The 24,044-nt window shown below is 39.8% G+C and overlaps 1 protein-coding gene across 1 annotated transcript in view; it reads left to right on the plus strand.

The window, feature by feature from the left end:
- The window catches only part of LOC130362524 (kinesin-like protein KIF28), a 157,841-nt gene that overhangs the window by 8,567 nt on the left and 125,230 nt on the right, over positions 1-24,044 (plus strand). Inside the window, exons 2-6 of the mRNA XM_056567162.1 lie at positions 83-162; positions 529-720; positions 6,466-6,653; positions 16,835-16,886; positions 19,603-19,827. Coding sequence (XP_056423137.1) covers positions 109-162; positions 529-720; positions 6,466-6,653; positions 16,835-16,886; positions 19,603-19,827 — 711 coding nt within the window. The 5' untranslated portion in view covers positions 83-108. The remainder of the gene's footprint in view (positions 1-82; positions 163-528; positions 721-6,465; positions 6,654-16,834; positions 16,887-19,602; positions 19,828-24,044) is intronic.

A 24,044-nucleotide genomic window follows, 5' to 3' on the forward strand; every position in this document is an offset into this window, starting at 1 on the left:
CTGGAAGAAAAAAGCTACAATGTTCATGATTGTGTTTTCAGACTCTCTCTCTCTCTCATATATTGTGCTTTATTTATTCCAGTTGTAGTTATTGACAGTTTCTGAAGTATGCCAAATTGCGATAGTGTGAAAGTGGCCATACGGGTGAGGCCTTTCAGCAAGGTGAGGAAAACAGTGTGATCTTATTTTTACATTTCATGTTACAATGTATGTCTGCCCTATGTATTTACAGTACAAGCATTGCAGTAAGGGTTCATCTCCAGCTTTTGCTGGGATCCAGTTAGTTTTTTGTGCAATAGGGAGATTTACAAGAGATAAGGCTACATATGCTGTATAAATTGGAGCAGCAAGTCACTGCTGCAGTGCACTTTGGGTTTGGCATGTTTTTCACTGGTAGTGTGTTTTATAATATTATGTGCTCCTATTAATCTCCATTCAGCAAAAGTAGTACAATCTAAGTAATTTATAAAAAGTAGTCCATAACAACAAATAATAGTTACAATATTAACTATTTGCATTTCTATTCAGAGAGAGAAGGAAGCAGGAAGTAGATGTATTATTTCCATGAGAGACAACTGCACAACTATTTATGATCCAAGGAATCCAGCTAATGAAAAAACATTCAAATTTGATCTTGCTTACTGGTCCCATAATGGGTTTTTGAAGAATAAAGATGGCACACTAGTTCCAACTGGTACAGAAAGCAGATATGCTGACCAGGTAGTCTGTCTATTTTCTTTATTTTACATATGATTGTGTTGCTTTTCTGGTCAAGACTTTAGTTTTTTTTCTTCTTATAAATCATGTTTTGAAAACCCTAAGATGTGCTGGGGCAGGACCAGCTCCAGGTCTATGTGTGCCCTTGGCAATAGATTAATGTTGGCTCTTTTTTTTTTATACCAAAGGAGGTGACATTAACATTTAAAATTTTACTGTGCTTTTTTCCCCACCATTTTGTTGCTCTTGTGTGCCTTTCCTTTAAACACTCATGGTCTGCGGAAATAAGGGGAAACCAAGGCAATGCATGCTCAAATAGCAAATAGCTGCATGTATTTTGCTTTGGCAACTGTGCTGATTTCCACAGCAAACCATGTGGTGTCAGTATCTGAAACATTGCTCCCATTGACTTCAAGAGCACAAGTTCATAGATGCTCATTTAAAGTGAATCTGTCAGCTAAGAAATGTACAAAAGTGCTGATAAGAATAAATAGCTATTAGTACAATGAGACTAACAGTACCTACAGAAATAAAGAATATTTTTTAGGGAAATGCAGCCACTGCCAACATGTACTATAAGTCCAATTGTACTAATTACTATTTACCAATGTCAATACATGATACATGTACAGCATTGTACATGTAGACCATGTTTCCCAGATGGCAGATTAATTTTGAAATGTGTGGCAATTAACTTGTACATCATTAGTTGGGACTCATAGCCTGAATAACACAGCTCTTTTATTCTGGGAAAGAATGTAGCTGTTGTTTAAGGGGCACGGTGTGTAGCAGTAAGATGAGCTTGTCTTAGTATAGAGCCTGATAATCTGCTGCAGAAATGAGGAGCCAAAGATGTCCAAACTCAGCGAGAGGTACCCAATAGAATTCATGGCTGTTTGGACCATTTGGTGAAGAAAAGGAACAATTAATTAGAAAATGTCATTTGGGAGTCACTGAATGCAACATTGTAACATTGTCTGTAAGGTTGACAAAAAGACAAAAGTCCATCAAATTCAACCTAAGACCTTACATTTTTTGCCCAGAGGAAGACAAAAACCTCCCATGAGGCTGATGCCAATTACCTCATAACATAGACGTAGAGGATGCCCCCTTGTCATGGTTACCGGCCTAGATATAAAAAGATCACTAGAAAGATCTCTGTAATGTCCATTCATATATTTGTACATTGTGAACAGTTCGCCCGTAAGATGTCTTTTCTCTAAACTAAATAACCTGAAATCCTCCCATACCATTAATTATCTTTGTCGCCCTACTCTGCATCCTCTCCAGTTCAGCCATGCCCTTTTAATATACAGGTGCCCAAAATTGGACACAATACTCCATATGTGGTCTGACTAGTGATTTATACAGAGGCAAAACTATTTGGGGGGATTTATCATTATAGGTGTAAGTGAAGCATTTTTTTTAAAACCTTTTTTTGTGTGCTGGTAATGTGTAGGAGCACCAGATTTATTAAATGGTTGCAGGACATTTGATACATTTTGTGCAGGTACACATATTCTGAAATTTCACTCTTCACAAACACCAAAAAGCTAAGTCTGGACTGGTGTATTTTTGCGACTTTTAGGAGCCTCTATGCCTCTCCTGATACATCCCATGACTTTGTTAGCCTTGGTAGCAGCTGCTAGGCAATGATCACTGAAGATAAGTTTACTGTGCACCAGTACCCCCAAGTCTTTTTTTTGTAGAAGTTTTACCTAATGTCTTATTATTTAGCACATAATTGTACATTTTGTTTTTTATTCACAAAAAACTTCATTTACTATATCTTTGCCCAAGCCTCCAGCTTCCCCAGCTCCCTCTGTAATATTATGTCATCACCCCTTTCATTATCACCTTTCCCAGTTTAGTGTCAATATAGAAATTCTACTCTGTAAGAATTTGACCCAGTATTGACCCCTGTGGTACCCTACTAGTAACTGTCACCCAACCAAAGTTCCATTAATACTCACCCTCTGCTTCCTGTCATTGCGCCAGTTGCTAACTCATTTACATATATCCTCCCCTAGTCCCAACCTCAGCTTATGTACCAAACTTTTGTGTGGCAAAGTATACCTTAGAAAAGTCCAGATATAAGACACCTTCTCATAGAAGCTGATCAGATTATTCTGACAGGTCTGATCCTGCATTTACCCATGTTAGTGCTGTGTTATTTTCATTAAGATATTCCAGAATAGCATCTCTCAGAAAACCCTTAAAATCTTACAAAAGATGTTAAAGGGGTTATCCAGGGATATAAAAACACAGCTACTTTCTTTCAAAAACAGCTCCCAGTCTGTCTCCAGGTTGGGTGTGATTCTGCAGCTCAGTTCCAGTGAAGTGAATGGAGCCAAGTTTTAAAACCACACCCAACCTTGAGACAGATGGGGATCTGTTTTTGAAAGAAATTAGCTGTGTTTTTCTATTCCTGGATAATCGCTTTAAACTTACAGGCCTATAGTTCCCAGGATCCATTTTTGACCCCATTTTGAATATTGGTACCACATTTGCTAAGCGCGAGTCCTGTGGACCAATCACTGTCAATATATAATCTTTAAATATAAGGAATAAAAGTCTGTCTAGCACGTTACTTAATTCCTGCAAAACGCTGGGATGGATGCCATCTGGGCCCGGTGATTTGTGTGTTTTAATGTTACTAAGGCAGCAGCGCACTTCTTGTTGAGTTAAACAGGCAGGATTTGCTCGGCAATTTACTTTTTCCCTTCTCCTGTTATCTGACATTGGATTTTCCTGTGCAAATACAGTAGAGAAGAAGTCATTTAGTAGTTTTGCCTTTTCCTCATTCTCTTCTACAATTAGACCCAGATTATTTCTTAAGTGGACAACATTTTCAGTTTTAACTTTCTTATTATTTATGTAGCTGAAGAATATTTCTGGGTTCTATTTACTTTCTATGGCAATCATTCTCTCTGTTGCTATTTTTGCTAGTTGTTTTATTTTTTTTTTACAGACTTTATTCCTCTCCTTATAATTTTTTAATGTTTTCCCACTACCTTCTTGTTTTAGTAGTCTGAATGATTTTCTCCCATTATTTATTGCATCCCTAACTCTCTTGTTTAGCCAAATTGGTTTTCTCCTATCAGATTGCTTCTTTAATTTTTCATAGGCCTTTGGAAAAATGAAAGAAGTGATTGAATTGGTTGCTATGGGCAATTAGTCGACTTTTCCTGTGCCCAGGTTTTGATAAATCTCCTCCATTGTATTTTGTTATTACCAAAGACTTGTTTCCCTTGCTGGACCTACAGGTTTCAGCTTCCCAATCTATGTCAGGGTAGTTAAAGGAGATATAGGAGAAAATAGCACATATCGCCACCTACTGGCAATATGTGCTATTTACAACCCCTCCTTTCATAACACACAAGCCTCCATTGATACTACATTAAACTTTATACAATCCTTCCTGTTCCAATTAACCTAGTTGCCCATATATGGTATCCACTGGACCTAGTTCCCACGGTTCAAACACTATCTTAATTAACAATTGACCCATATATGTCTATCACAAGTAAAGAATAACCACAATATTAATTCTCAGTCTGAGATTCGAACCCAAATTGGGGTCTCCCATCCACGATACTACTAGGACCCTACTGTTTACTTTGCTTGTTGCAATATCCCCATAGACCATAATGGGCCAATTGATTTCAATGGGCAAAAAATCACAATGTTATAGATCCAGCTTATTCATTCCTATACACCAAATAGGACCTGGACTACAGACCCTGGAGGTTGACTTCACACTCAGCCTTCAAACCCGCCAAAATTCAAAGGTGTAATGTGTTAATGTATTCATGTAAGTGTATGTATATATAAGATGCTTCACCTATACACTGTAACCTGGACCTGAGGAAGGAGGGAGCCACTCCGAAACAAGTAGTCCTACCCTGTATGTTACTTTTTATGAGTATTACTATTCTACCCCCCGACTCCTGTGTCATCACGCCGGTGTAGCACTACAGTGCCGAAGTCGGATCTTCACTGGAAGGTAAAGGAAACCCCTGCCCGGATTCCCACCTTCCACATCTGTATTCCTGCAGGGTAGTTAAAGGGGTACTCCAGTAAAAAAAATAATAAAAATAATTCAAATCAACTGGTGCCAAAAAGTTAAACAGATTTGTATATTACTTCTATTAAAATCTTAATCCTTCCAGTTATCACTTATCAGCTGCTGTGTACTGTGCTGGAAGCTGAGGTGTTCTTTTAAGTCTGACCACAGTGCTCTCTGCTGACACCTCTGTTCATGTCAGGAACTGTATGGAACAGGAGAGGTTTGCTATGGGGACTCTGGACAGTTCCTGACATCAACAGAGGTGTCAGCAGAGAGCACTGTGGTCAGACAGAAAAGAACTATACAACTTCCTCTGGAATATACAGCAGCTGATAAGTACTGGAAGGATTAAGATTTTTTAATAGAAATAATTTACAAATCTGTTTATCTTTCTGGAGCCAGTCGATATGAAAAAAAAAAAAAAATGTTTCCACTGGAGTACCCCTTTAACCTGTTCTATAACACGGGGCCACGGCATGAGCAGTCAAGCGGCAGAATCATCGATCAATGGTTTCTTATGAGAAACCACTGATCAATGTAAAAGATCAGTGTGTGCAGTGTTATAGGTCCCTAAGGGAGCTATAACACTGCAAAAAAAGTGAAAAAAAAGTGAATAAAGATCATTTAACCCCTCCCCTAATAAAAGTTTGAATCATCCCAATTTTCCCATTTAAAAAAAAGTGTAAATAAACATATGTGGTATCGCCGCATGCGGAAATGTCCGAACTATAAAAATGTATCATTAATTAAACTGCACGGTCAATGGCGTATGCGGAAATTAATTCCAAAGTCCAAAATAGCGTATTTTTGGTCTCTTTTTATATCATGAAAAAATTTATAAAAAACTATCAAAAAGTCCAATCAATATAGAAATGGTACCGATAAAAACGCGGAAAAAAGTTATAGGGGTAAGAAAATGACAATTTTAAACATATACATTTTCCTGCATGTAGTTATGATTTTTTTTTTAGAAGTAATACAAAATCAAACCACTATAAGAAGGGTATCATTTTAATCGTATGGACCTACAGAATAAAGATAAGATGTCATTTTTACCTAAAAAATGCACTGCGTAGAAACGGAAGCCCCCAAAAGTTGGTAAAATGACTAATATCAATTCAAAGTAGAATTGGTGGCGCAAAAAATAAGCCATAATATGGAATTTTAGGTGCAAAATTGAAAGCGTTATGATTTTTAGAAGGTGATGAGGAAAAAATGATAATGCAAAAACGAAAAAACCCTGTGTCCTTAAGGGGTTAAACACTTCTCCACCCTTCTGGCCATCTTCTCCCTGAGCACAGCTGCACCCTCCCATGTCATTGTGTATTGTGCCTCACTCAGTGCTGTGGTGACTTGTAAGGTCTTTTGTGATGATAGGTAAAACAACAACTCCTAACATTACACTTATTTTTGCCAATATCACTGGACTCTGGACTGGACTGTAGATTCTCAAGACAAAAATGTCTATAGTCAATTTCCCTTTGTGTGCTACACCACAGACATCTTTTGTGCCAAGTAGGCAACCTGTACAGATGGCACATAGTAGGTTCGGTCTTGTTATATGTTTTGCTTTTAGTTCCAGAGCTTCTGGCATAATATTTCCTGTACATGTAAGATTGATATTTCAGTTTTGTAGTATTTTTTTTTTTAACTTATTCTTATTTTTCGTGATTCTCTAGAACACGGTATTCTCTGATCTTGGCCAGGGGGTGTTGGATAATGCTTGGCAAGGCTACAATGCTACCTTACTTGCTTATGGCCAGACAGGGTCAGGAAAGAGTTATTCTATGATTGGATATGGAGCTAATCGTGGCATAATTCCAGTGGTCTGCGAAGAGCTGTTCAAAGTTGTTGAAAACAAAAAAGATTATGCTAAAAGCTTTCAGGTGAGTGTAGTATATGTATATATATTATATGAGAGGGGTCTGGTTGCCATAAATACCTACAGAATAGGCTCAGGGGTACGCCGGATGTCACGTTGTGGCCTTGACCATAAATACATACTGTATATAAAAGCTCAGACTCCAGTAATTTTATGAAGTTTGGAACTTGTTTGTTATCTATATTAGATGTCATGTCTAAAACGTGTGCATTTACACATACAGGAGTACACACAAACTATATATACAAATATATGGCTTTTATGACTGCAAAACAATAACATTCCTGATTTGTCAAGTAAATGGGTTAATAATTACACAGGGTTATAGTGCGGGGGAACCTAATTAAAATGAGGTATGACTTACTTGTATCCACAGTTCGGTTCAGGAGGTAGACCTGTTTGTATCTGTTATTGTTAATATGTTAATCGCCACCTTTGCGCAATGGAGTTTAGACCCGGCATGGAGGATGGGAAGCTGCGTATACGAGGTCACGCCTTAATTGCGTAAAGTCGATGACTAACATATTAGCAATGCCAGCTAATAACAGGTCTATCTCTGGAACCAGACCATGGATCTGAGGATGTTATTTTAATCCGTTCACCCATACTATAACCCCACGTATTCGGTTTAGTGTGGATGAACCAGCTATCAGTTTCATTTTATGTTTCCTTGACTAACAACAGAACATTTCTTTAATCGTCATACTTTCCTCTTACTCAGTGGGTATTATAGTTTGACTTTTCTTAGAAATCATCACTATAGGGAGTCAAATGTGTCATATATATATATATATATATATATATATATATATATGCAATGGATAAAGGCAGCACACCACAATGATATAATCCAAAAACTGTGAATTTATTCCATGATGTAAAAAACAACGTTTCGGCGATCTCTCACCGCCATTTTCAAGTGCATACAAGTGATTCAGAGGGGTTTAAATACACATTTCCCCAATTAATGACATCATCACACATTAGCATAATCAGTGACATCACAATCAAAAACAAAATATAAACAAAGTATAAAAACCGTGATATACAGTCATATATAGTATAGTAGCTATACATAGTATTCCTAGTGCTCTAAACATGCATTTGGCACGTTATTATATGTGTCGATCTACCAACACACTTCTATGGATCGACATAAAAAAGTGTAGCATAAGTGTCAACAGTGACAGTGTACAGGTGTATAAGGTTAAAAACATTAATTGTCATGGTGCCAACCACGCCACTGACCTCGTGTGTGCCGCCATTGTCCGCAACCTCGGAGCCCCAGCTAACATTGCCGGATGTAGACTTCCGGGTAAGGAGAATATTAACCAATAACAGTGTGGCGTCATGGTTGCTAGGCTCCAACAGGAGGAGTCTAGCTAAAGTGTATCATAGTATAGAGCCAATCAATGGCACTCTATTGCGCATGTACGTTAGTTATTTAAAGCTGCGGGCGCCATTTTGGAAAAGGTAAATATAGAAGTGCCGATACTGGCAAACTAATATATGGCCGGTTCAATTGTTCTAACTTATAAAGTGAACATAGGAACACTAGGTGACTCCCAGTAAACCCCTACATACATACAATTATCACTTGCAATAGTACAGTCACGGGGCCGGAACACAGCAGTCTCCCCATTAATTTGTGTACCTGGCTGTGTATCAAAGGATACAATTAAGTACCCCCTGTACCACAATACTCCTGATCCACTGGGAGTGAATCCCTCCCCCTATGGTCCATAGAGTCTCTTACCAGGACACTATTGTTATATGGGAGACAGTGTCCCCAGGCTCCCTATCATCCACATGCCACTCATTGGGGTATCTGTAGAGTTATGTAAGGGAGTACCTCTAATGTAAATGATGTTAGAATGAGGATAGGATTTTTATGAATTTTTATGAAACCATGGCACCACACTATACTGACATAAACATCTCCAATCAAAAAAAGAATAAACAATTGTATACTACAGGAAAAAGGATTATTTATAAAAATACACATATATAGAAAACTGCGGACCCAGGCGCAATATTTGGCTATTCAGTGATCTTGTGGCACCATGACAAAAATCTTGAAAATCTAAAAAAAGAGGAAAAAAAGAATTAATAATCAATATTCGTATACGTTATCACTTGTACATATTTATAGCAACCTGGACACCGTCAGCATCAAGTGGCTATGCCCCATGGTGCAGCAATCCCTCATCAAACCATTTTTGGGGGGACCACAAATTCGACATTTAAACCATTTGGTTTGAGTGAGTTTAATTCAAAGATCCATCTCAATTCTCTTTTTTGTAGGATGGTGACCCTATCCCCACCTCTCTTGAGTGGCGGGATGTGGTCTACCACCATACATTTTAGATCACGTTCAGAGTGGCCTGCATCCAAGAAGTGCTTGGATACCGGAAGGTCAATCCTTTTTTTTCTAATTGTATACCGGTGCTGATTGAGTCTAGTTTTAAATTCACATTTTGTCTCCCCTATGTATATAAGGTTGCAGGGGCACCACAAAATGTAAATTACAAATTCACTATCACATGTTAAGTAATGTTTAATAGGGAATGTCTTCCCCGTTTTTGGGTGTACAAACTTCTCCCCTTTCTGAATATATTTGCAATTTATGCATCTCCGACAGGGAAAGCATCCCTTAGATTGCACAGTAAGAAATTTCTGCGGACCTAATCTTGATTTCGCTACATCAGCTTTTACCAGGCGGTCCCTTAAATTTCTAGCCCTCCGATAAGACATCAATGGAACGTTTTGTAGCTCAGGTATATTAGGGTAACCCCCGCTTATGAGATGCCAGTGTTTTTTTATTTTTTGGGCAATCATCCCCGAGACCTCGTTATACGTAGAGATGAACGGGATCCGGGATGTCTGATCCTTTTTCTTCCTAGGCTGTCTCAAGCCCTGTCTCTCCTCCTGTAATTTCTGTTTTTGTTGTTCTACTATCTCTATGGGGTAACCTCTAGAGATAAACTGAGATGTCATTTTATCCAAGGCCTTGTCCAACTTTTCCTCAGTGTCTACAATCCTATTTGCACGTAAAAATTGACTATAGGGTAATGATTTAATCATTGCCCTAGGATGACATGAGTCAAATTTCAACAAGGTATTGCAGTCAGTAGGTTTGCAAAAAAGGTCTGTTGATAACCTATCGTTCTCCACTAAAATTTCCGTATCCAAAAATTGTATTTTGTGTCTAGAATGAGATAGAGTAAATTGTAAATTACTATCTATACCATTCAAATAGGATTGAAAATCCATAAGGTCACTTTCTGTGCCCTTCCAAATCAAAAAAATATCATCTATGTAGCGCCACCACCCCAGGATCTTCCTGGAGTGGTGGGCTACATAAATGTGTGTCTCCTCAAAATCCGCCATCACTATGTTAGCATACGTGGGCGCCATGTTGCTGCCCATGGCAGTCCCACGCAGCTGCACATAGTATTTCTCGTCAAAAAGGAAATAATTATTCTGTAGTACAAACATAAGCAGTGTTATGACAAAAGATACTTGCTGGGGATCAAAATTGGCATTCACCAGACATTTTCTGACCGCCTCCACACCCCGTTCATGCTGAATTGAAGTGTAGAGGCTAACAATATCAAAGCTGGCTATAATTACATCAGGTGGAAGGACTACAGAGGAAATTTTAGATAGAAAATCACTTGTATCTCTAAGATATGACTTAGTATTTATTGCAAATGTTCTTAACACTTTGTCCAGAAAGATGGATACATTACTGGACAAAGAACCCCTGCCAGACACAATAGGCCTGCCAGGTGGATTCTGCAGGCACTTATGTATCTTGGGCAGAAGGTATAAAAGAGGCGTAATTGGATGCTGTACAAGTAAAAATTCACTTAATTTTCTATCAATCAAACCCTGTATGTATGCGTTATTAATAATCTCTTGTAGAGACCTTTCCATTTCCTTCCTAGGATCTCTAGGTAACATCTTGTATGCATTCTGGTCATTCAATTGTCTATAAGCCTCTCTCAAATATGTGCTCCTGTCCATGACCACAACCCCACCACCCTTATCAGCTGGCTTGACGATGAGGTTGTGGTCATGGACAAGTTCTTGAATAGCAGTGAGTTCCCCATGGGTAAGATTAGGATGTTTAAGTTGTGTTTGTACTTGTCTAATCTGAGTAAGTTCCCTTCTGACACAATCAGCAAATGTGGTTAATGCATGTGATTCCACCATTGGTTGGAAATCACTGGACATCTGTAATTGTAATTTTTTAAACTCAAAACCAATATTGCTGGGTGTGTCGGTTATCACTGATTCCTGTACAACCTGTTGGGAAAACCAAATTTTCAGCTTAATTTTTCGCAAAAACTGTACCAAATCCAACTCTAGTTGGAACCAATCGTTGAATTGATTAGGACAAAAATTAAGGCCCTTGGATAATAATAATAATTGATCATTCGATAAAGAACAGGAGGAAATATTTACCACAGTTCGTGCATCTATAGAGTTCATTTCTTCTTCTGTATAGTTGGTGTTTGGCCTTGGTATCTTGTATTCCTCTGTGGTCTGTCTTTTACGCTGGCGGGAGTGTTTCCGGCCTCCCCTTCTCCGTCTCTCGGAGAGGCATGTGCCCCTAAAAAAGATGATGATGTAGCTTGTTCCTTGATTTTATATCCACTCTTCTTTGGAAATTCAGACGTTTCATTTCCATCCATCTCTATGTTGCCTTTTTTAGATGCTCGTCTCCCAGCGGCTGTGATGCTATCCCACATATATACTCTGCCTCCACTGTAGTCTTGACTGTCCCGGAACCACTTTCTACGTTTCGTCTCCTCTATTATGGTTCGCTGATTGGAAAGAAAAGTCTTTTGTTTATCAAATAATTTTTCTTGATCTTCTTTAATCAAGTTTTGTTTTATAGAGTTCTCAAGTTCTAGTACTTTATTCTGTGCCACTCCCAAATCTCGCTGAAGAAATTCAATATTTAATAGGATTAAGTCCAGAGCGTATTTATTCGAGATAGCTTCAAAACGTGATCTGTAATCCATATCATTTGTGAAGGAATTGGCACGAGGTTGGCTTCTCATGCCTCTAGGTATCCTACGATTACGATAGTACTCACTCATCGTTGTAATATGCAATTCTAGGCTGAGTAGTCTCTTGGTCTCCATTTCGTACATTCTACGAAGATCTGTGCTTGAGGGATTATGAAGGAAAGCTGCATCCACTGGCAAACTCCCCAAGTTGTGTTTGTACTTGTCTCAGATTAGACAAGTACAAACACAACTTAAACATCCTAATCTTACCCATGGGGAACTCACTGCTATTCAAGAACTTGTCCATGACCACAACCTCATCGTCAAGCCAGCTGATAAGGGTGGTGGGGTTGTGGTCATGGACAGGAGCACATATTTGAGAGAGGCTTATAGACAATTGAATGACCAGAATGTATACAAGATGTTACCTAGAGATCCTAGGAAGGAAATGGAAAGGTCTCTACAAGAGATTATTAATAACGCATACGAACAGGGTTTGATTGATAGAAAATTAAGTGAATTTTTACTTGTACAGCATCCAATTACGCCTCTTTTATACCTTCTGCCCCAGATACATAAGTGCCTGCAGAATCCACCTGGCAGGCCTATTGTGTCTGGCAGGGGTTCTTTGTCCAGTAATGTATCCATCTTTCTGGACAAAGTGTTAAGAACATTTGCAATAAATACTAAGTCATATCTTAGAGATACAAGTGATTTTCTATCTAAAATTTCCTCTGTAGTCCTTCCACCTGATGTAATTATAGCCAGCTTTGATATTGTTAGCCTCTACACTTCAATTCAGCATGAACGGGGTGTGGAGGCGGTCAGAAAATGTCTGGTGAATGCCAATTTTGATCCCCAGCAAGTATCTTTTGTCATAACACTGCTTATGTTTGTACTACAGAATAATTATTTCCTTTTTGACGAGAAATACTATGTGCAGCTGCGTGGGACTGCCATGGGCAGCAACATGGCGCCCACGTATGCTAACATAGTGATGGCGGATTTTGAGGAGACACACATTTATGTAGCCCACCACTCCAGGAAGATCCTGGGGTGGTGGCGCTACATAGATGATATTTTTTTGATTTGGAAGGGCACAGAAAGTGACCTTATGGATTTTCAATCCTATTTGAATGGTATAGATAGTAATTTACAATTTACTCTATCTCATTCTAGACACAAAATACAATTTTTGGATACGGAAATTTTAGTGGAGAACGATAGGTTATCAACAGACCTATTTTGCAAACCTACTGACTGCAATACCTTGTTGAAATTTGACTCATGTCATCCTAGGGCAATGATTAAATCATTACCCTATAGTCAATTTTTACGTGCAAATAGGATTGTAGACACTGAGGAAAAGTTGGACAAGGCCTTGGATAAAATGACATCTCAGTTTATCTCTAGAGGTTACCCCATAGAGATAGTAGAACAACAAAAACAGAAATTACAGGAGGAGAGACAGGGCTTGAGACAGCCTAGGAAGAAAAAGGATCAGACATCCCGGATCCCGTTCATCTCTACGTATAACGAGGTCTCGGGGATGATTGCCCAAAAAATAAAAAAACACTGGCATCTCATAAGCGGGGGTTACCCTAATATACCTGAGCTACAAAACGTTCCATTGATGTCTTATCGGAGGGCTAGAAATTTAAGGGACCGCCTGGTAAAAGCTGATGTAGCAAAATCAAGATTAGGTCCGCAGAAATTTCTTACTGTGCAATCTAAGGGATGCTTTCCCTGTTGGAGATGCATAAATTGCAAATATATTCAGAAAGGGGAGAAGTTTGTACACCCAAAAACGGGGAAGACATTCCCTATTAAACATTACTTAACATGTGATAGTGAATTTGTAATTTACATTTTGTGGTGCCCCTGCAACCTTATATACATAGGGGAGACAAAATGTGAATTTAAAACTAGACTCAATCAGCACCGGTATACAATTAGAAAAAAAAGGATTGACCTTCCGGTATCCAAGCACTTCTTGGATGCAGGCCACTCTGAACGTGATCTAAAATGTATGGTGGTAGACCACATCCCGCCACTCAAGAGAGGTGGGGATAGGGTCACCATCCTACAAAAAAGAGAATTGAGATGGATCTTTGAATTAAACTCACTCAAACCAAATGGTTTAAATGTCGAATTTGTGGTCCCCCCAAAAATGGTTTGATGAGGGATTGCTGCACCATGGGGCATAGCCACTTGATGCTGACGGTGTCCAGGTTGCTATAAATATGTACAAGTGATAACGTATACGAATATTGATTATTAATTCTTTTTTTCCTCTTTTTTTAGATTTTCAAGATTTTTGTCATGGTGCCACAAGATCACTGAATAGCCAAATATTGCGCCTGGGTCCGCAGTTTTCTATATATGTGTATTTTTATAAATAATCCTTTTTCCTGTAGTATACAATTGTTTATTCTTTTTTTGATTGGAGATGTTTATGTCAGTATAGTGTGGTGCCATGGTTTCATAAAAATTCATAAAAATCCTATCCTCATTCTAACATCATTTACATTAGAGGTACTCCCTTACATAACTCTACAGATACCCCAATGAGTGGCATGTGGATGATAGGGAGCCTGGGGACACTGTCTCCCATATAACAATAGTGTCCTGGTAAGAGACTCTATGGACCATAGGGGGAGGGATTCACTCCCAGTGGATCAGGAGTATTGTGGTACAGGGGGTACTTAATTGTATCCTTTGATACACAGCCAGGTACACAAATTAATGGGGAGACTGCTGTGTTCCGGCCCCGTGACTGTACTATTGCAAGTGATAATTGTATGTATGTAGGGGTTTACTGGGAGTCACCTAGTGTTCCTATGTTCACTTTATAAGTTAGAACAATTGAACCGGCCATATATTAGTTTGCCAGTATCGGCACTTGTATATTTACCTTTTCCAAAATGGCGCCCGCAGCTTTAACCCCTTAAGGACTCAGGGTTTTTCCGTTTTTGCACTTTCGTTTTTTCCTCCTTACCTTTTAAAAATCATAACCCTTTCAATTTTCCACCTAAAAATCCATATTATGGCTTATTTTTTGCGTCGCCAATTCTACTTTGCAGTGACATTAGTCATTTTACCCAAAAATGCACGGCGAAACGGAAAAAAAAATCATTGTGCGACAAAATCGAAAAAAAAACGCCATTTTGTAACTTTTGGGGGCTTTCGTTTCTACGCAGTGCATATTTCGGTAAAAATTACACCTTATCATTATTCTGTAGGTCCATACGGTTAAAATGATACCCTACTTATATAGGTTTGATTTTGTCGCACTTCTGGAAAAAATCATAACTACATGCAGGAAAATTTATACGTTTAAAAATGTCATCTTCTGACCCCTATAACTTTTTTATTTTTCCATGTATGGGGTGGTATGTGGACTCATTTTTTGCGCCGTGATCTGAAGTTTTTATCGGTATGATTTTTGTTTTGATCGGACTTTTTGATCACTTTTTATTCATTTTTTAATGATATAAAAAGTGACCAAAATACGCTTTTTTGGACTTTGGAATTTTTTTGCGCGTACGCCATTGACCGTACGGCTTAATTAATTATATATTTTTATAGTTCGGACATTTACGCACGCGGCGATACCACATATGTTTATTTTTTATTTTTTTTACACTGTTTTATTTTTTTTATGGGAAAAGGGGGGTGATTCAAACTTTTATTAGGGAAGGGGTTAAATGACCTTTATTAACACTTTTTTTTACATTTTTTTTGCAGTGTTATAGGTCCCATAGGGACCTATAACACTGCACACACTGATCTCTAATGCTGATCACTGGCGTGCATTAACACGCCTGTGATCAGCATTATCGGCACTTGACTGCTCCTGCCTGGATCTCAGGCACGGAGCAGTCATTCGTCGATCGGACACCGGGGAGGCAGGTAAGAGCCCTCCCGGTGTCCGATCAGCTGTTCGGGACGCCGCGATTTCACCGCGGCGGTCCCGAACAGCCCGACTGAGCAGCCGGGTCACTTTCACTTTCACTTTAGAAGCGCCGGTCAGCTTTGACCGCCGCTTCTAAAGGGTTAATACCGCACATCGCCGCGATCGGCGATGTGTGGTATTAGCCGCGGGTCCCGGCCGTTGATTAGCGCCGGGACCGACGCGATATGATGCGGGATCGCGGCGCGATCCCGCTTCATATCGCGGGAGCCGGCGCAGGACGTAAATATACGTCCTGCGTCGTTAAGGGGTTAAATAACTAACGTACATGCGCAATAGAGTGCCATTGATTGGCTCTATACTATGATACACTTTAGCTAGACTCCTCCTGTTGGAGCCTAGCAACCATGACGCCACACTGTTATTGGTTAATATTCTCCTTACCCGGAAGTCTACATCCGGCAATGTTAGCTGGGGCTCCGAGGTTGCGGACAATGGCGGCACACACGAGGTCAGTGGCGTGGTTGGCACCATGACAATTAATGTTTTTAACCTTATACACCTGTACACTGTCACTGTTGACACTTATGCTACACTTTTTTATGTCGATCCATAGAAGTGTGTTGGTAGATCGACACATATAATAACGTGCCAAATGCATGTTTAGAGCACTAGGAATACTATGTATAGCTACTATACTATATATGACTGTATATCACGGTTTTTATACTTTGTTTATATTTTGTTTTTGATTGTGATGTCACTGATTATGCTAATGTGTGATGATGTCATTAATTGGGGAAATGTGTATTTAAACCCCTCTGAATCACTTGTATGCACTTGAAAATGGCGGTGAGAGATCGCCGAAACGTTGTTTTTTACATCATGGAATAAATTCACAGTTTTTGGATTATATCATTGTGGTGTGCTGCCTTTATCCATTGCATATTTAGTAAGAACCGGAGCACCGAGGTTCAACAGGCTTGCACCCATTCCACTATTCTGGATGTGCTGCTTTTTATGAACTTTCTATATATATATATATATATATATATATATATATATATATATATATAAATATATATATAATGTGGATACAGAGTGTTTTGTAGATTGTTTTCTATTGTAATGTATGTGTCAATATTATACAGATCACTATGTAGGACCATAGCTAAGAATTGCATTTTGTGGACTAACTTAACTTAATGTTGCCCTATAAGTATGACCATATGATCCTTGGTTTTGCAGGTAACATTCAGTATGCTGGAAATTTATAATGAACAGGTAACTATTATTTTATCTATGTCACCATGGTCCAGTGTCTCTTAAGAAACACTGCTGTTTTTATGCTGTAATAGTTAGAACCTAACCTTGCACATTTGATAAATGTTGTGGGATCACACTTTATAGTTAAATGAATACAAGATAGACAGACATTAAACATGCCAACATGGTCCAACCAAGGGATTTGAAGTGTCATGGTTAAGTAAAAGGTGTTTCCGTCACATATAGAATACCTGAATGGCTATGTTTACACACAAAAAATGATGGCTCCAAAAATATAAGGTTATAAAAAAAAAGAAAATAGAAGGCATACTCTCCTGCCCCATTTCCTGCAGTTGCCTTTCTGATCCCCATCATTCAACTGTTCCCTGGGACGCATCAACCCCAAAGGAACTTCCCACTCAGCCAATCAATGGCTGTCAAGACAGGATCACCTCTATGCCCAGTGATTGAGTGAACAAATATTTTCTGCATTGCATCATCCTCATCAGCCGTGACGAGGACCAGGGTAGGTGAGTATGCTTTCTTTTTTTATTTTTAAAACTTCTTAAAATGTTACTATAATACTGTATAACATAACAAAAATATCTTAAACCTCTGATAAAGTGCTTGAACATAATAATAGGGATAACCAGTCCTTTAGGGGAGCCCAACACTTGTGCCGCAGGTCCGCCCGAGGAAGCCTGAAACCACAGAAAAGCCTTTGGTGCTGAGACACCACAAGTGTACATATAACAATGAATTGATTTAGGTCAGTATTGGTGGTCATTGTGCCTGGGAATCGCTGTCCTCTTCTGTAAATGGAACAGATGTCTGCCCCCTGTCTCCTTCTCACATGGTAAGGTGTGAGCAGAGCAGGGGGATAACACCAATCCCCCTATCAGTAAATCTGACTATATTTGTTGCTGTTAGGTCTTATCAGACTAGACGACCAGGGCCAGTTTTTCACATCTTTAGCAAAAATTTTTTTATTAAGTATATTAAGATAATACTTATTTTTTAAGGCAGTATGAAAGTTTTTCCCTGCCATTTCACTGTATTTTCATGCTGAAAAGTGGGTATGGATTAACCCCGTTCACCCCGTTCTTTTTAGGCTCTGTGATTTTTCACTTAACAGAGAGGTAAAAGGAGCTCTCCAATGCAGCAATACTTTTATCTAGCCAAACGATAGGGGATACATTTTCGATCATGGGGGAGTCCGACAGCTAAACACCACCCGCATCCCCCCCCCCCACAATCTCCTGCACAGCACCACAGCAGTCTCCAGGAAGGGAGCCTGTCGACCCCCACATGAAGCAGTGGCCAACACGCCCCCTCCATGTATCTGTATAGGAGATACCCAAACGCTGTATCTCCAGCTCTCCCATAGAGATACATGGAGGGAGGCGTTTCAGCCGCATCTTCGTGCGGGGGTCCACACACCTCCTTCCCGGGGACAGCCGGGGTGGCATGCAGGAGACAGTGAAGGATCCCGACGGTCAGACCCCTGTGATCTAAAGCTTATCCGCTATCCTTTGTATATAGCACAGAGTAAAATGGGCACTATCACGATGAGCTGCGGCAGGATATGTGTAAAGAAAAGCTTTCACCCTGATCACCCACATTTAACACAATACGCAGGGTTATAGTGTGGGTGACCAGGAGTGCAAAGGGGTGTCACTTACCAAATTCCATCCAGTGGCTCCTGTGATATTGCCCGACAAAAGTCCCTTTCTCAATTCGGTTACTTGCGCGCAGGAGGCGGGACCCCGGTGGCTGTCCGCCTCCTGCTTCTTTCTGTCTCCTAAAACAATCTGCCTCTATTAGTATATTTAAATTCTCCGCTATGCTCTGAGGCCGGAGCAAATGCAGTCTGGCTCAGTAGCAGAGCGCTCTGGACGTAAGAGCTCTCACATCACTAGGACTGTCTGTAAACTAACTGTGCTTGCGCTCCTGCCTCAGAGCACAGTGCAGAATTTAAATATACTAATAGAGTCAGATTGTTTCAGGAGGCAGAAAGAAGCAGGGGGCGGACAGCCATCGGGGCCCCGCCTCCTTTGTGCAGGTCACCGAATTGAGAACTGGACTTTCATGGGCAATATCACAGGTTGGTGGTAGCCACTGGATGGAATTTGGTAAGTGACACCTCTTTGCACTCCTGGCCACCCACACTATAACCATGAGCAGTGGATTTAGTGTGGGTGATCAGTTGACAGTTTTCCTTTAAACATCTCGAACAACCTTGTAGCCCAAAACTTCCCCCAAGACTAACGCGATCAGGAGTCAGAATGCCGTAAGTCCCGGGACGTTTAAATATATCCTGCTGCGACTCATCATGACAGGTACACTTTTAGCTAGTTGCACTAGGAATCATGCAACTAAATGTTGCGTGCCCATCTTTCAGACATTGCTGCTGACCATGGAGAAGCACTTGATTACAGTAATCATCAGTTAGTGAACACTGTGTATAGAATAAAAGCAGCAGCACCTCTATTTATCCTTCCTGATGTCATGTAATTGTTGTAAACTCAACACAGTGGGGCAGTGGAATTGTGGATTGTTTAAAAAGGATTAAGGATATAAACACCAATATATATATATATATATATATATATATATATATATATATATATATATATTTAACCTATTGGGGAACCTATATAAAGAATACTATCAAATTGATGCTGAAAAGTTGTGCTATGAAAAAAGTTCATAAGCCGTAATTGTGTTTATTCAGGTGACAGATTTGCTATCTAAAACCAAGAAGTCTGGGGGTCTGAAGGTGCGGGAAGACCAGCATCAAGGATTTTATGTTGATGGCCTGAAACGTGTGCCCTGTGAAAGCTATGCACAAATTGAAAAGCTGATGGAACAAGGTAAAAAAACAAGAACAACCGCCTCAACAAGCATGAATTCGAGCAGCAGTCGCTCCCACATGGTGATCACCATTCATTTTAAGCAGGTATAAAATATCTGGATTCTTTAAAAGCTCACAGATTTATAACAGATGGTTTAGCTACTAAAAAGTCCATACCATACATGAAATGGGGTTGTATCTGCAGCTTATACAAAAATTTCCCTGAACAGCTGTATGGAATAGTCTGAAATCTCTGCAGAAAATATTTTATGTATGAATATATCCTAGAAAAATGAATATTTTTACTTAAGCTCTAGGTGATATACTAATAATGGTCTGTTATAGCTGTTGGTATTTATTATTTTGGCACAAATGTGTATGTTCCTGGCACACAGGTTTTTTGGTGCATAGTGCAAAACCGACCAAGCACATTTCCTGTCACTTGTCAATGTGAAGAACTGGGACATTATGACATAAACAGTTACTAAATAATTTTTCATCAGAACTTGTAAAACAATGAAAAAATGTTGGCACCAATTACATCATCAGAGTATTTTTTTTTCCACGTCCATTAGGTCTCCGAAATATTTATTATTTTGAAAAAAAAAACAAAACTGTGTAACACAATGCTAATTTAGAATTCCACTTTGAAACCTGTACAAAAAAATTATAAGAACAATTTTTTTAATGAGAATAATAATCATCATGAGGGCAGAGATTATTTTTACATAAAAAAATAAAAATATATTCAATTAGAAAATAACATAATTTCATATTTGTTTTGCGTTCATTATTCCATTAAAAATACAAGACCAATTTAAATAAGTTTATCCACATAAATGCTTGTTTTCTTACCACCCTCTAGGTTATTCTCTAGTAAATAGATTGTGATTTGGAGATTTCTTGTGATTTGGAGATTTCTTGTGGCCATGCCCCTTTCTTGTAGCCACGCCCATTTTTGGGGATTTCCTGAGTTTGTGGTGTTAGAAGTCAAGTTGTGCTTTTTTAGGTGCAAATTCTGGCGCAGACATCTTGCACAATAATTTGAGATTTTCCTAGTTTCTATGAAGGAAAATATGGATTTTATTAAAGACAAGAGGCGAGTATTATGCCATTCTTTCTTTACTAGCTCAAATAGCAGCAAACAAACAGTTAAAGTAAGAACAGAAAAAACTTTCAGATAGTAACAGGTGTGCTATCAGGTAATGAGTCCACCAATCAGCATGCAGGACAGGTGATGTAAGGCCCAGGTAACTAAGACACTCCCTCTTTCTTTGGTGTGAAGTTGCTTGAAGATAAAACCACAAATAAGATAACTGCAACAGAAGATCACGGAGAGAAGAAAGCTTGCAGGACCTCAACAGGAGCACAGAGAATCATCTTGAAACATAAACAGGAAAGGTAAACATCCCACCGAAGGTCAAGTCCACCGTTGATGAAGACGGGATTACGAGGCTGTAGGGAGAGAAAAACATAACATATTGATAGGGCGGGTTATGATGGGTGGGATAATACTCGCCTCTTGTCTTTAATAAAATCCATATTTTCCTTCATAGAAACTAGGAAAATCTCACATTTTATTACAAGACGAAGAGGCTCCTATTATGCCAGTTTGAAGCTGATAATACATATATAAGAAATACAACAATAATTAAACAACTCTAGCAGATACATGAGACTCTGGATGGAAGTAGGTTTTGAAGGTGGATTCTGTAGACCAATCGGCCGTCTTAAGAATATCCGATAAGGAGCCTCCAGCTTGGAAAACTTTAGTGGACATGGCACCTCTGGTGGAGTGGGCGGAAAATTGAGAGGTATCAATGCCAGCTAACTTCATAGTATTTTTGACCCACCTAGCAAGGGTGGAAGAAGAAACTGGAAGAAAAGGTCTACAGTATGAGATAAGCAATTGAGGCAAGTTTACATGTCTGATAGAGAAAGTTTTTGACTCATAAACTTTAAGGCACCGAACTACACACAATTTCTCCTGATGGGTAAAAATTGGATAGAAGACCGTCTGGAGATTAGTCTTAGTGCATCTGGAGATGGTGAAATGAACGCCTTGAGGGGAGAAAGTTCTGTTGGAAATATCCAGTGCTCTAACGTCGGAAATTCTTTTGATTGAGATAAGGCAGAGGAGAACAGTGAGTTTAAAAGAATAGTCTAAGAGGAAGAGGGTCATTATCTTCCCAAGATTTGAAAAGATTAAATATCAAAGAGACATCCCAGGTAGATTGAAATCTGGGACGGGGAGGTCTTTTGAACCTGATACCTTTCATAAGCTTGCAAACCAACGGATTTTGACCAACCGGGATAGAATTCACAGGAGGGTGGAAGAAAGATATGTGAGAGTGATAGACGTTGATAGTACGATAAGCTTTTCCGGATTCAAAGGAAAAGGAAAGAAAATTTAAGATGTTGGCAATAGACGCATGTAGGGGATCCAAATCCCGTTGCATGCACCAATGAAGCCATAGTCTCCAGGCTGATCTATAAGCCGATCTGGTGCCTGGAGCCCAGGCCTCGGACAAGATGTCTCTAGATGCCTGTGAAAGTTCTGAATCAAATTTTGTCGACCGGAGATTAACCATACAACAAGATGAGGAAGCTCCGAAGTTATCAGAGGATGAAGGTCCCCTGACAGATCCCGGAGAACTTCTTTGAATTGAGGGAGGATGCGAGGGACATCTATCGCCATTCCCAAGATCTAGGGAAACCACGATTGGGTTGGCCACTGTGGTGTTATAATGGCCAAGGTTTCCTACTGTGTTAGGGTTTGAAGGAGAACTCTCGGGATGAGAGAAAAAGGAGGGAAAGCGTAAAGAGTCGAAGGAGGCCAGGGTTGGTGGAAGGCGTCCACTCCCAGAGCCTCGGAATCGGGTCGCCAGTTGAAGAATTGATGGGTTTGATGATTCAAACGAGAGGCGAAAAGATCTATGGAAAATGGTCCCCACAGTGAGTTGTGTTGTCTACCAGATAGCGAGAGTTCCAGTCCGCTACCATATTGGAAAGTCCCGGAAGGTACTCCGCTTGCAGGACGATGTTTCTGTCGAGACAAAATTGCCAAAGTTCTTTGGCGATGTCTGCCAGAGGCTTCAATTTTGTGCCTCCGAGGCGATTTATGTACTGGACCGCCGAAATGTTGTCCATCTTTAACAAGATGCAACAATGAGTCCTGTCTCTGGCGAAACTTTTGAGGGCAAAGAAGCCGGCAAGAAGCTCCAGACAATTGATGTGCAGAGAAGATTTCTCTTCTGACCATTTGCCTCCCGTAGAGGAATGACCGCAACGGGCACCCCAGCCTAACCGACTGGCGTCTGACTCGAAGATGATGTTTGGAATGGAATTGAAAATGGCTTTCCCGTTCCATTCCTGTATATGATGTAGCCACCATAAGAGCTCCTCTATGGTTTCTGCATTCAATGCTATCTCGTCCGAGTAGGACAAGCCCTCTCTCAGGTGTTAAGCCTTGAGACGTTGCAGGGCTCTGTAAGGAAGTGGGGCAGGAAAGATAGCTTGAATTGAAGCTGAAAGGATACCCACTACCCGGGCTATGCTTCTCAGAGATATTAAGTCCTTGTTTAAGATGGAACTAATCTCTTTCCGGATTGTCGGTAGTTTCTTGCAGGGAAGGCTTAAGAGGGTGGAATGAGTGTCTATCGTAAAGCCCAAGAACTCTATCTCCTTCGTAGGGGTTAGAACAGATTTCTTCATATTGATTAGAAATCCCAACTTGGTCAGGAGTGACAAGGTCCACTGAGAGTGAAGGTTGATTAGAGGAAGGGACCGAGCCATAATGAGGATGTCGTCCAGATAGATTATCAGACTAACGCCTCTGCTCCTTAAGGATGCTACCCCTTGCTTTAATAGCTTTGTAAAGCACCAAGGGGCAGCTGATAGACCGAAGGGGAGACTTTGAAACTGCCATTTTTGGCCCTCCCAAAGAAACTGAAGATAGGGTTGGTGCTGAGGAGGGATCGGGACTGTCAAGTAGGCATCTTTTAGATCTATCTTGACCATCCAATCGTTTACGACTAGCAGATCTCTTAAGAGATGGATACCCTCCATCTTGAAGTGCTGATACTTTACAAAATGATTCAGGTCTCTCAGATTTATTACTGGCCTGTGAGAGCCGTCCTTCTTTTTTACCAAAAAGAGGTTGCTGAGAAAACCCTGAGACTGGAAAGGGATTGGACAGATAGCCCCTTTTAAATACAATTCTCTTACCTCTTCATGTACCAGATTGTAGTCCTCTTGAGAGAAGACTATGGGATGGGGAAGATGAGTCTGAACTGGAACTTACCAGAACTCTATCTGGTAAC

The sequence above is a fragment of the Hyla sarda genome, chromosome 3, assembly GCF_029499605.1.
Source record: "Hyla sarda isolate aHylSar1 chromosome 3, aHylSar1.hap1, whole genome shotgun sequence".
Lineage (NCBI taxonomy): Eukaryota > Metazoa > Chordata > Amphibia > Anura > Hylidae > Hyla > Hyla sarda.